At 33.9% G+C, this 14340-nt stretch overlaps 1 protein-coding gene across 4 annotated transcripts in view; it reads right to left on the bottom strand.

The window, feature by feature from the left end:
* The window catches only part of Atp6v1h (ATPase H+ transporting V1 subunit H), a 103017-nt gene that overhangs the window by 20937 nt on the left and 67740 nt on the right, over nt 1-14340 (bottom strand). For 3 of the 4 annotated variants that reach the window (XM_040294054.2, XM_005322904.5, XM_005322906.4), the window contains one exon: nt 9110-9223. The exons of the other annotated variant lie outside the window; for it this stretch is intronic. In XM_040294054.2, the coding sequence (XP_040149988.1) occupies nt 9110-9223 (114 nt within the window). The remainder of the gene's footprint in view (nt 1-9109; nt 9224-14340) is intronic. 4 annotated transcript variants of the gene reach the window in all.

The raw sequence follows: 14340 nt of genomic DNA, 5'->3' as shown, positions 1-14340 counted from the left end.
TTCCTCATTCTCCCAATGGCCTCCAGCATCTTCCTCATTCTCCCAGTGCAATCCAGACAAAGGTTTTACTGAATCATTGCATTATCTCTGCTTAAGATTTTATTTCCTATGTGCTGATGAATATAGACTACTGACTTAAAGGCACTACGAATATAAAAAAAATACAATCCCAAAAAGCATTTTGCAATCTTCACAATAGCCTCAAAAAAAAAAAAAAATACTTGGGAATCAACTTAACGAAAGAGGTGAAAGACCTCTATAATGAAAACTAAAGAACACTAAAGAAAGAAATTGAGGGGCTGGGGATGTGGCTCAAGCAGTAGCACGCTCGCCTGGCAGGCGTGTGGCCCAGGTTCGATCCTCAGCACCACATACAAACAAAGATGTTGTGTCTGCCGAAAACTAAAAAATAAATATTAAAAATTCTCTGTCTCTTAAAAAAGAAAGAAAGAAAGAAAGAAAGAAAGAAAGAAAGAAAGAAAGAAAGAAAGAAAGAAAGAAAGAAAGAAAGAAATTGAAGAAGACCTTAGAAGATGGAAAGATCTCCCATGCTCTTGGATAGGCAAAATTAATATTGTCAAACCCAAAGCACTATACAGATTCAATATGATTCCTATTAAAATCTCATCGTCATTTCTTATATAAATAGAAACAGCAACCATAAAATTCATCTGGAAAAATAAGAGACCCAGAATAGCCAAAGCAATTCTTAGCAAGAAAAGTGAAGCAGGAGGCATCATAATACCAGAGCTTAAACTAAACTACAAAGCTACAGCAATAAAAACGGCATGGTATTGGCACCAAAATAGACTTGTAGACCAATAGTACAGAATAGAGGACACAGAGACAAACCCACATAAATACAGTTATCTTATACTAGACAAAGGTGTCAAAAACATATATTGAAGAAAAGATAGCCTCTTCAACAAATGGTGCTAGGAGAACTGGAAAATCATACGCAGCAAAATGAAAATAAATTCCTATCTCTCATCATACTGAAAACTCAACTCAAAGTGGATCAAGGACCTAGAAATTAGTCCAGAGATCCTGCGCTTAAAAGAGGAAAAAGTAGGCCCAAATCTTCATCACATCAGATTAGGCCCCGACTTCCTTAACACAACTCTTAAAGTGCAAGAAATAAAATCAAGAATTAATAAATGGGATAGACTCAAACTAGAAAGCTTCTTCTCAGCAAAAGAAAAAATCAATAAGGTGAACAGAGAGCCAACATTTGGGGAGCTAATTTTTGTCATATGCACTTCAGATGGAGCACTAATCTCCAGGATATATAAAGAACTCAATAAAACTCAACACCAAAAAAACAAATAACCCAATCAATAAATGGGCTAAGGAGACACTTCTCAGAAGAAGGTATACAATCAATCAACAAACATATGAAAAAAAATGTTCAACACCTCTAGTAATTGAGAAATGCAAATCAAAACTACTCTAAAATTTCATCCAGTCAGAATGGCAGCTATCAAGAATAGAAACAACAATAGGTGTTGGTGAGGATGTAGGGGAAAAGGCACACTCATACATTGCTGGTGATACTGCAAATTAGTGCAACCATTCTGGAAAGCAGTATGGAGATTCCTCAGAAAACTTGCAACCTTTATAGTAATAATTAACTCAGGTAAGAAAACAACAATGGATGCCAAATAATTGAGAGAGAATCTGTTGGGAAACAAAAGTATTTACAGTCTTAAAGTACCTCCTCACAGCTTGCTTACTTATTACAAAGGGCAAATAAGTTCATGTTTTATCATGGACAAATCTAACAGATTTCTGTAACCAGCGATCAAAATTACCACCACCAAAAATAGGGCAAATGAACATGACAACAAAATCCAACTTATGATCTTGGACTAGACAAAAAATAGTTGCTATTAGACAACAGTATAAACAATAGATAAGAAAATATTAATATGAGGAGATCCATCGCCAAGTATTTAGGGTTCAAGGGTCATACTGTCTACCATTTTTATATAGTCCAGAAACAGAGAGAGAACACAACACAAATGTACCAAAATGTCAACAACTAGTAAATCTAGGTGGCAGGTATACTAGACAAGTTCACTGCACTAGTCTTATAATTTTTCAGCAATTGAAGCCACTTTCAGTTTTTAAAAAATAAAATAGAACACAAGGTCTCATAAGAAAAAAAAATTTCTTTCCTACTTCCATTTTCCATCATAACCAGAAGGGTGAAAGCTACAGCTTACGGCCAGAGAAGCAGGAAGGTTGAAGGATCCTGACCTCTTTGAACAACTGTACCAACTAAGGATTTGTCAGTGTTATAAAGATAAACTCCTTACTTATATTTTAATTATTCAGAAAGAAATAAAATTGGCATTCAGATTACTGTGATTAAGTTGTCCTGAAATGCTAAGATAACACATGACTTAAAAGTTGACCTACGACCTTAATTCAGCCACTCTGAGCCTGGCAATTTCCTTTGTGGCAGCACTGCTGTGGCTCCTGCATACAGCATGCTCACCCAGTGTCTCTGTCTGCCAAGTCCTCCCTGTTCTCCAACTATATTTTCACTAACTCATTCTTTGATTCTTTTTTTTTTTTTTTGGCATATTTTTTAAATTGCATTAATACTTGATCTAAGCACACCCACCTGAGATACGGGTCCCAAGCTCCTGTAACACCTGTGTATACTGTTACTGTGTGCTAGGCCTTTATTTTCTACTTTGTATTTCTCTACCTAGCATACACTGAATCGTTGGACAAACATTCCTGCTCATGTTTCAATCAGAGACTGATTACAGAAATAAATGTAAATACCCCTTTAATTTCCTTAACTGAGAAAAAAACTGAATACAAAGGGGACAGAATAGTGTTCTAACCAAACACTAAATTGTTCTGCTGTTTCTGTGATCATCCAAGAGATCCTTTGTGTTTCAGGCCTCCACAGGGACCTGGCCCTTAAGGAAAATAGCCAAGCACAGCTTGTAACAGCGACAGAGGGAGGGGTTGTGGAGCTTTTTTGTTTCTGTTTTTGTTTCAAGGCTGGGGACAGAACCCAGCTCATATTCAGCAAGTGCCCTACCACTGAGCTACACCCCAGCCCTGCTGTGGAGCTTTGATAAGGCCTGGGTGTCAAAAATCTGGCCCCCTTCAAATATTAGCCATTATTTTCCTGAATTCATTCTGTTAAATGTAAGGACAGATGACAAATTCTATTTAACTCACCTAAGGGAGGTTAAGTTTAGGCCATTAAAAAAGTAACTACTGTATAATTTCCTTAAAATGTAAATTTGATAAAAATTTAAAGAATATTTACATTGAAAACTACCTTTCATAAGATGAGAGTCTTTAACATAGCGCCCCACCCCACCCCCATGGTCATTTTTGGTTAATTCCTCAGGATTTATATAGTGATTTAAAAAAAAATCTTGTCAGTTCATTTCTGTTATCTGTGAAGGTTTTTTCCCCATCAAGATGTAACATCTTGGTGGTATACATAAAGGAAACTAAGAAAATAATTCAAAAACCTAATTAAATCTCTTAGTAAATATAAATTCTGCTTGCTCCTTAGTGAATACTAAACTCCTTTTAGTATACTCTATTGTTAGATGATTCATTTAAAACATACACACACACACACACACACACACACACACACACACACACAGCCCATGAAATGAAATAAGCCAAGTGAACACAAATGTTAATTGCTGCACTCAGAGGAAGACAAAAGACAGAATTTAGAAGCCGAGCATGTTAATCATAAGCGAATCCATTTTTCTCTACTCTCACTGGACAAGGTTTTTCCTGGTTTTGGTTTTGGTTTTAGTTTTGGGTGGTCTCTGCTTTTACTGATTTTCACAAACCCAGTTCAAAGATCTATCTGACAAAGATCTGGACCCCAGGTCTTTATACCTTGGCTACACATATCTATCTGTGAATCTGTTTTTGATTTTATATTTAATTATAAAATACACAGATTCTATTATCCTTCAGTTTTATTTTATTTTTTTATTTTCAAAAATGATCTCTGCCCATCTCTTCCAAACGTTTATTTTGACTGGTTCTTTGCAAAAATCTAAGATTTATATTTTGGTGGCACTTCCAAGTCAATTATAATTCAGTGATACTCAGTGTCCAGAAAAATTAAAAGTTAGTACAGCCCCAAGTATCAAATACAAAATAGGGCTGGGGATGTGGCTCAGTGGTCCAGTGCCCCTGAGTTTAATCCCAAGTACCAAAAAAGGGGGCGCTGGACCACTGAGTCACATCCTCAGCCCTATTTTGTATTTCATTTAAAGACAGGGTCTCACTGAGTTGCTAGCGCCTCACCATTGCTTGAGGCTGGGTTGGAATTTTGATCCTCCTGCCTCAGCCTCCGGAGCTGCTGAGATTACAGGTATGTGCCACAGCACCTGGCCTCAAAAAATACTTCTGACAAGCAAGTCAGGCAATTTGACACTGGGAGACAGAACTTTTCAACTGACAATGAAACAACTAAACAATTCCTCCACTTTTACTAAGAATTGGTTTTAATTTTACTTTCTTTTTCTTTTTTTCTTTTTTTTGGTGTGTGTGTGTGTGTGTTTCTGGGGATGGATCAAACCCAGGGCCTCAAGAATCATAGTTAAGTGTTGTACCACTGAGCTAGACCCTCAGCCCTGATTTTTTTTTTTAATCTAGTTAATATCTGTATTTTTCTTTTTTGTTTAAATGCACAAAACATATGACACTAAACACATGTTCAAAGGCTCCTCCACTAAAATCATTCTAAGAATGAGGTGGAAAATTCTAAGCATCCCAGAAAGAGACCATAATTTTGTAAATTAATCCTGGAAAAATATTAAATCTGGAAATGTTATGATACATTTACTAAAAATTATATAGAATCCTTTAGTAACGTTAATGATAAAAAGTTAAAGCACATGAGGGGTTTTGTTTTTCAATTCAGTTCATAAGTAATACTTTTATTTCATAAGTAAAACTTTTAATTACTGTATTTATAAGTAAATACTTACAAAATAACTAAAATATCCTAAGTGGTATAAACATCAAGAGAACAAAGCTGTATTATCCATACTCTTGGCTTGCTAAATTTCTGTTATATTAATTTTCCTATATATAAAAGATCTAGAGAGGGTAACATTCTTATAACTTATTCTGCTGGTTAAAAAAGAATGTAGAAACACAAATAGAAATTTCTGCATGAGATTGATTCTCTACCTACAAAATTCTGTGTTTCTTTCCTGAAGTCCTGAGCTGTCCATATGCACATACTGTTGCTTCTGAATTAGAGGCTGATTACATTTTAAATCATTCTGTAGGAAAAAAATGACGACATTTTATGATGTTGAATTATAAAATATGAACTAGGAGTATGTATATACAGAAGTTCTATAGAGTAAATGGTCATTATTTATTTTTGTCAAATCTATGAATATAAAAAATCTAGCCCTTCTAAAAAAAAAATAAGGGATGCACCAGGAAAGCCACAGTGAAAAAAGAGCTGCATTTTATCATCTGGAGGGAGATCAGCAAGGACTGCCTTGCTAAAGGCCTCCTAAATGGAGGGAGACTCACTATGTGCCCACTGTCCCATTCTTCCCAACCTATGGCAACTCTATTCTACCCCCAGCACTCCAGAGTAGACTCAGGAATATCTGTAATCCATGAGCCCACATCAATAGAGATGTCAAGGAGCAGGGGAGAAACAATGGCCATTCTAAGACTTGCAAAATCATAGAAATGATTTTGAAAACAATCATAAAATTGTGAAAAAGAATTATTTTCATGCTATATAACTCTATATTACATGTTACATAAATTCAGACTTATCTCTATATTACAACAAAACTGAATATTTAACCCCTTATAATAGAATCAAATCAAGATCCATAGCCAGTCCAGTTCATGATTTTATAAGAATCCAATTTACACTGACAATGTAATTTTTAAATTATACTTAAAAATTTTAATTTCCTCAGAGAAAAATAAATGCTAACATTGCTATAACCACCAAAATTATGATTTAGTCTAATAAACAGAAACTTTAGGAAAAAAACAGTATCGAAAACCTAAAAATCACCTAGGGTAGAAAAGTAAAAGCAGTCAGGTTGAAAGCCTGGTTCAGAGCACAGGGACCCAGGAATGTGGGGAAGAGCCGCTGCCGCCTGGCAGACACACTTCTGCTTTTCATCTACAACTGTATTTTAATTATTTACAAGTAACTTACTTCACTATGGGGTACTAAAATAAATCATTAAAAAACTAATTTTAACTAAGTTAAAAACAAAATGCTAAGTGAAGATCAACTCTGTTTTCAAGATCTTAGTGTGAAAGTGAACAATTTTAAGACATCTTTATAAAATTCTCCCAATAAACAAACACCAGCAGCATTTTTAAAAATACAACAACAACAAAAACCCTATTAGGTTGTCTTTACCAAAGAGTTTAATAAAGACAACTAGGTTTCATAGAGACATGAATCTAAGTTCATTTTACATTGGGGATTTTTACTTTGCAAATTCAGCCTCAATTAATCCAATGTAGAAATAAATTGCTATTAGTTGAGTAAAAGTCAAAACAAAATGTTGAAGTCACATGTAAATTCTACTTTTTCTTCATATGAAATCTTCCTTTACCTCTTATTAAAGTATAGGAAGATGCTAAAATTAAGCTTTTTCATTAAATGCAAAAGAAATTTATAACTGAAATACTGAAGTTAAAATAGCTTGGCACATAATTAGGGAAGATAAAGGGTGCTCTCTCTTCAGCTAGTCAATGACAGAAAGTAAATAAACTAGTTTCTGTTTATAAAGACACATATATAATCATACATGGAAAAAATGTACTATGAGACTAAATTCCTAAACTCAATAAAAAAATTCAAATTTTAATTCCTCTTCAATGCATTATCATTTGAACAAAAATTCTCAATGAAAAAATAAATTTCTCTACTGGCCAAGAGAAAAGATCAACATCCTATTTCATACTCATCTTTTCTTTCACATCTGGGCTATACAGTTGTTAGAAGAAAAAGAAAACAATAAACCCAAAATCCAATTCAAGAGAAAGAAATACTAAAGTTAAATTTCTTCATTAATACAACAAGAATTATGTTTTAGCATTGCCTAGTATCAACAAAAAGGGAAAATAAAACTGACTTTCAAAAGAAACTTCAGAAAAACATCAAACAAATATAAACTCACTTGGTTCCCACAGCCTTAAACTCTATTAAATATTAACATTTGGAAAAATAATTCCACAGATGAGATATAAACAAGCCAAAAGATATCAAATTGCTAAATAATTCATTTATGTTGAAAAATCTAGCTCTAGGTAAAGTGAAACAAGGAGAGAAAATCCAGTGACACTTGAAGTTTTGTCCTCTTGCTGCTTAGATAAAAAGTCATTTTAAAGTGCCCTCTACTTTGATCCCATTCTTCTTGCACTTAAGATAATGAAAAAATACAAACATTTTCAGTCCATTAAGTGATTGTGGTACTGGCTCTAGGAGCCACCTGAAGTCCACCTACCTCTTATCTCAACTTTTATTGTCTGGTCTAGGCCTCCAACTACCTCTACCAACAACCACCATAAGAACCAACTATAATAGTCTTCTTAATTTCAGACTTACCCCTGTATGATCCATTCTACAGTCAAAATGATCTTTTTAAAATATAAATCAAATATTGTCATTCTCCTATTTATAACCCTTTTCTATAGCTTTCATTTTACCTTATAAAAGTAAGCATCAAACAACAGCCGACAAGACACTCCATGATCCTATTCCTGCCTACCTCTCAATATATTTTCCCATGTTGGCCTTTATACTGTCCCTCTAAATTAGAGTTTCTCCTCCTCAGTACTGACATAGAACATTCTTTAAAGTGGAGGCTGTCTGTGCACTGTAGATCTTCACCAGCATCCCTAGTCTCTATCCATTAGGTGCCAAAAGCAGCACCACCCTCAAGTGTCACAACCAAATATGTCTCTATGCATTGCTTTAACAAGCCAAGCTCATTCCTGCTTCCTGGGTCTTTTTCCCTCTCCTTCCTTCTACCTGAAATAGGAATTAGCCCAAATAAATTAGCTATATGGCTGGTTCCTCATCATCATCATCTCAGCCCACTCAAAAGAGATCTTCTCTAGTCGTTCTCCATAAATTTGCACTGACTTCTATCCTATTATTAGCCAAGCAGAAAGCAAGTGCTCAAAAAGCAGATGTGAGAATGCACAAATGTCAGTATTTATGAGAAAAGTCTTAAGTGGCAGGACATTCAATATAGGAGGCCACAGCAACACTCCTGGGTATTCTCCTGTACTACATTCACCTGCATCTTTAAATACACCCATTCAAGTGCACCATAACTTTGTCCTTTAGAAGTGCTAGGAACAGTATCATCAGTTATAGGTACTGCATATTTATTACTTGTGCCTTAACAAAAACAGTTCAAAACCAGAGCATCCTTCAGTAAGGTTGAGAATAGAGAGGCATTTGAACTGTTCAGAAGAGTGCTGAACAACCAACATACAGCTAAAATCAGCCAGGCAAAATAGGATCCTCATTTACTCTATCTTGTACACAAAGGGCTTACCATTATGTCTAAGCAGTTGCTCCCTATTTTAAGTGGATGCAAAAGGTCAATAATCTTCTTCATTTAAAAAATAAAAACAGATGAGAGAAAAGCATGATCTGGCTACTTCCAAAGTAAAAGGATGTAATGAATGAAGAGTTGAATTTGAATTAATCAATCAGTTTTTAGTGTTTTTATGTGAACTGATAAAATTCATTCAGGTTAACCATATGCTGAATAGTTAAGACCTTACCAAACTGTAGAATCAGTGGCCCAACTAGATTCCATTCAACTCCAAAAAACACTGATTCACTTACATCACAAGGTTCCTTTCAAAAAACTTGTGAAGTTGTTTTAGATATTAGTACTTTGAGTATATTTTTCTTAAAAGTATTAGTATAGTTCATTTTCAAATTACCATGTCATTGCTCTAAATAGTAAAATACATTTCTATTTTTTTATCAAAATCACTAACTTTAAGAACAAGCATTCATCAGAGCATTTACAGAACTTGCAGGTCAATATACAAGTGTGAGTGAAGAGCTGAGGCATACCAGTTGTGCACCATGAGCTTCTGCACAGCCAGCAGAGCATTGTAGCGGACCTGCTGGTCTTCATGATGCATGTGGTTCATTACCAGCTGCTTCCCACCGAGCTGCTCAATAACCCTGTAGAATAGAAGAGACTTGGTGAAGATGCTACAATTACTTTCAAACTCATGCTGTTCACAAGAAGAAAGTTCAAATATGAAAGGATTTTCAAAAATGACAATGGATGGAAGTACACCCAACACACATGCTTTCTTACATTGTTCGTCTCTGAATTACAGATTTAAAATATTCAAATATATTCTCTTCTGAATTCTTAATGATAAATCCAACTGTAATTTGAGTTTCTAAGTCAGAGAAGAGAAGAGATCATCTACCTGGATACCTCATAGATCACAAAGTACTCTAGTTGATCATTTCTGGATAGTTGAGTATTAACTTCTTTATTGCCAGTATTTCTGGCTTGCTTAAAATCAATATTGAGCACCATCTATTATTTATAACTTACATAAGATCAATATTAAGGCCAGCAGTTAGCATGCCGTGTAACAGATACAAGCTTAGATACAGATAGTAAGGGACAGAGGGTTAAAGAGCATCCATGTTAATTTCCTGGAAAAGACCCGATTTTAAGATAGCTGCCTGTTTCTCATAACCATGGGATATGCCATGTAACCTCCTGGGCAATGAAGCAGAGGAGAAAATTCATGTCTTCAAGAGAACCAAGATGAGTGACAACCAACATTGTTTTCTATCACTGTACCCCCTAACACACTGAAAATTCACTTACTACAGACAAAAGTAAAGTGTAAATGATTATTTTCTTCATAAATAAAAAGAGATTCTCTGTTCTTAAAGTGTAGTTTTTAAACAGAGCTATGGAGTCTTTAAACTCCAACACAACAATATGAATTTCTATGTCCATTCTGTAGCCACCAGTATGATCTGATGGGTGATATCTATCATTTGTCAGATATAAGAGACACCTTAATGAAATAAGGCATTTAGTGGTTGTTTCAACTTCACAGATTAGTAAGGCTTCTAATATTAATAAGAAATGAGTGGATGGGGGTCAGGGGTGAGAGGAAAGCTCTCAACTGCATACTTTTTCATATTTTATTTTAGGAATCTTTTCAAAAATATGTTGAATTAGTGGGGGAAGAGAACAATATAAGAATAACAAAACATTAACTGAGTGCTTACTGTGTGCCAGGTACTATGCTTTGAAATGCTATCTGATATACCAGTTCAATTATTAATGTGTTATATTAGACAACTCCTTTGCTGTCTAATAAAGTAAATTCCTCCCTGCAAACAAGGAGAACAAGGGCATCTCTATTATATCATTGCTGTAAAGATTAAAGGACATAAAGCCCATGTCCCTGCAGTGTGGTAAACCCAGGTCTGCTTCTAGGATGACACTAGTTCTGACACCAGGCTAAGATAACACCAGTTCTGACCCCAAGTATACCTCCCCTCAACACATTCTCCTATTATACTCCAAGAGATCTCTGCAAAATACTGAATATCATTTTCCATACCTAAAATAATTCAGTTACTACCACTGCTCTTAACAAAAGGACCTAAATCCTTAAAATAGTCAACAAAGCCCTTCACAGGCTCATTTGGAGCCCCTGCCTAGCTTCAGAGAATAGGATCACACACTTCTTGTGCCCAGGGCTTACTCTGCATATTTAGCTTACGGCCAACAGCACTATTAGCCCTGCCTGAAAGAAACTTAACTGCCACATACATTTTCTCCATAGGCACTTCACAACCTCTTAGGCTTAGAAATCTACTGAGTACTTCAGCAATACGCTGCTACACTGGGGAACCTTTTTAAACAGCAAAATAAATAGCAAAAAGACAGAGAAATGTAAACAATGTGGTACTAAACAGACTATGTAAAGGATTCTCGTTGATTGTGGGAGAGTAAACACAAGAAGGCAGATCATAGTCTTGTTCTACCTCAGTTGAAAATGTGCCAATTGATGACTCAGCTTTTCATCACTTTATACAGATCCATGATAGGTGCCATAAGCATTAACATGGGGATTACAAATTAATTTTAGTAGGTAGTGAAATACCTAGAATCTGCCAACAATGAGAATCAACATACAATCTCAGGAAGCTGCCATATTATGTATAAAATATGACCGAATGAAAAAACAAAGGGATCATATATCATTTAATAAAAATATGAGCACTTTTCTACATGTTGGACACAGTGCTCAATGCATCATTTTTTTTAATCTCCTATATCCTCACAACAAATGTATTACCAAGGAAATTACAGAGGATTGTTTCTGACATTTTAAATCCTTACCCTTTATACTATCTTCTCATACTAGCACCAGCCAAGAAAATTCTGTAGAACTTTGCTTTTAATAATTGATACTGGATATGTGTGTACACAATTTACTGAAAGCATTCATTTTCAATCTACATTTTACTGCTCTCCACCCCACAGAATCTAGCAGGTCCTAGAGTGGGAATAATCTTACCCCACTGGAAATCACTGCTATAAAATAGTCATTTCTTTTCTTCTCAACTAGATATGCAAGTCAAGTATCAATTACTTTTGGATTATAAATATATCAGAGATGCTTGAAAAAAATGAAAAAAGAATTCTCCAGCTAGCAGATTAAAATGAGAGATCATTTTTTAAAAAGGATATTTTGATGATTTAATTTAGAATTAAGATTCAAGTACTTCATTTTTTAGCTATTGTCTAATATGGATAACCTTGTTAACTATATTTCAAAATATATTGAGTCAATAGCACATTAAACTTTAAAGACTTCAAATATTATAATACATGATTAGCAAGTTTAACCCTAGTAAGAACATTTAAGGAATGCACCAGCTGGTGAAATAGAGAAATATAATTTTAGAATAAACTTTAGATATTCTAAAAAGTGCAGAACTATTTTTGTTTGTTCTAAAGGTCTTTTTCCCTCTTATAGTTTAAATAATTCAGATGAGTTTATATTTTCTAATAAGAATTGTGTTGTTTAGAATTGTATAGAGGCTAATGAAATTATCACTCTATATTATTATCCCATGCACATTATTAAAAACTAGTTATTAAGCTTCAGGCATGACATAATTTACATGAAAGTGGATACTTCTATATCAATGCATCAATTTGCCCTCTAGAGTTCATAAGCTCAATGAGCACAGAAACCACACCTATCTTATTCCCCTTATAATTAGGAAGGTTATTAGTTCTTTCAACAACAAAAAGGTAATTTAGAAGATCTTTTTGCCAGGGAAAAATACAGAAGCACTTTCTAAGCATAAAAGTATTGGAAAAAAACCACAAATGTTTCACTGGAACATAAGCTCCAAGGAGCAATACTCAGAATGGTAACCAGTACATTAATAAAACATCAATGATTTCATGAATGATTTTTACTACATAATAACTGAAATTTCTGTATGATAAAAAAATTACAAACAGAAGTTGTTAATGTAATAATGTAATTTAATATAATAATCCTGCAGCTTAACATAATAATGTGAATAGCAAATTTTAAAAATGTTTATCATAAATGCTAATGTTCCTATTAAATCATATAAGTAGTCAAAGTATCAATTAAAACCACCAATGCCATTTTCTCCTATAAGAGGTTAAATAGCAACAATAGCACTTAGCACTGCAGCAAGAATCATGAAAATAATGTTCTCATATATTGTTAATGAGAGTCTGAATTGGCCTACATTTAATGATATTTTTTAAGTGTTCACATGGGGCTGGGATATAGCTCAGTAGAGTGCTTGCCTCCCATGCACAAGGCCCTGGGTTCAATACACACACACACACACACACACACACACACACACACACACACACACATAAAGGTGCTCACATGTTTCATTCTCATTAAATCTATTTCAGGGAGCCAGAAAAAGGAAAGTAATAAGAATGTAAAGATATTAATTCCATTTTAATAATAATAAAAAATTGTAAACAAATCAAATTTGCTGTAGTAAAAACAAGAAGCTGAAATACAGGTAACTAAAGGTAGCATTACATTATATTTTTAAACTTTAGATGAAAAATATTGAAATAAACAACTAAAAGCAAGAGATAAGAGAGAAAATATTACAAGACCACAGTTTTAGAACAAAAAATATGTATGCATAGCAGAAGAACAAAAACATCATTAAAATTATCTCATGGTTTGCAGCATCAGGATGCTATTCTTTCTTCATTATTCTTTTCTATAGTTTTCAAGTTTCCTGTATTGAGCACTTGTTACTTTTCATGATAACTTTAATTTTCAACACAGAAACTGATTGGGTTTGGTTGGCAAACAATTTGTGCCACTATTAAAAACAATCTATTTGCATGTGCTATGCTAGGTTTTGAACAAAGGAAATAAGAGATACTTACCTGATATAAGTCTGTATTTTAAGAGTACAAGTATGACTTCTTTTGGCAATTCTTTCAGCACTTATTATACCCTACTGTATGGTGAGTACTATGCCTAGTCATACATGTTGCTATTTTTGAGAAGTTCACAATGTAGTTGGGGAAAGAAACATAATCAGGTTATCATCGTACTAAACTACTCACAAATGTTACATAATGGAGATATTATACAGGATACTGTGCTTCTATGCTTGAAGATATGCATCTCCCTCAAGTTACTTACATGCTATTTTATAATGTTTAAGTATTTATAGACAGTAAGGACAAAGAAGTAGTCATGAGTAATTATGGAATGCTAAAATCTTCAAATATAACCACAGCTTCACAAATTTTTTCCTTATATTCTAACAGTTCCTGAGTTTATTAACTTCTGTTGCTTGATAAATGTGTGTATATATGTATATATCTTCATATATAGCTTTGATGAATATAAAATATTAACATTACTAATAATGAAAGCAGTCAATAATTATTGAGTATTGACTGTACACTGTTCTAAACACTGTATCTGGAATAACTCCATTGACCTCATTAGAAAGAAATATTATTATCCCAATTTTATGAAATAAGGAACCACTTAGATAGGGAAATAGCAACAATTAGAACATAGCTTTTCACACAAAATAAAACAGCCCTTTTGCCCCATTTAATGTTTTTTCCTTTGATATAATAATGGCATCCTGATTTTCTATTTTTTTTCCTAGAAAACCTGTATATCTTTTTGTTGTTAATGCATCTAAGTTAATTGTCTGACCAATATCACCTCCTCTCTAACTTGTCTCCTTAATACTTTAAAATA

This window comes from Ictidomys tridecemlineatus, chromosome 7 (genome assembly GCF_052094955.1).
Source record: "Ictidomys tridecemlineatus isolate mIctTri1 chromosome 7, mIctTri1.hap1, whole genome shotgun sequence".
Taxonomy (NCBI): domain Eukaryota; kingdom Metazoa; phylum Chordata; class Mammalia; order Rodentia; family Sciuridae; genus Ictidomys; species Ictidomys tridecemlineatus.
The sequence above is the reverse complement of the archived record's forward strand: the minus strand, read 5'-3'. Positions and strand labels throughout refer to the sequence as shown.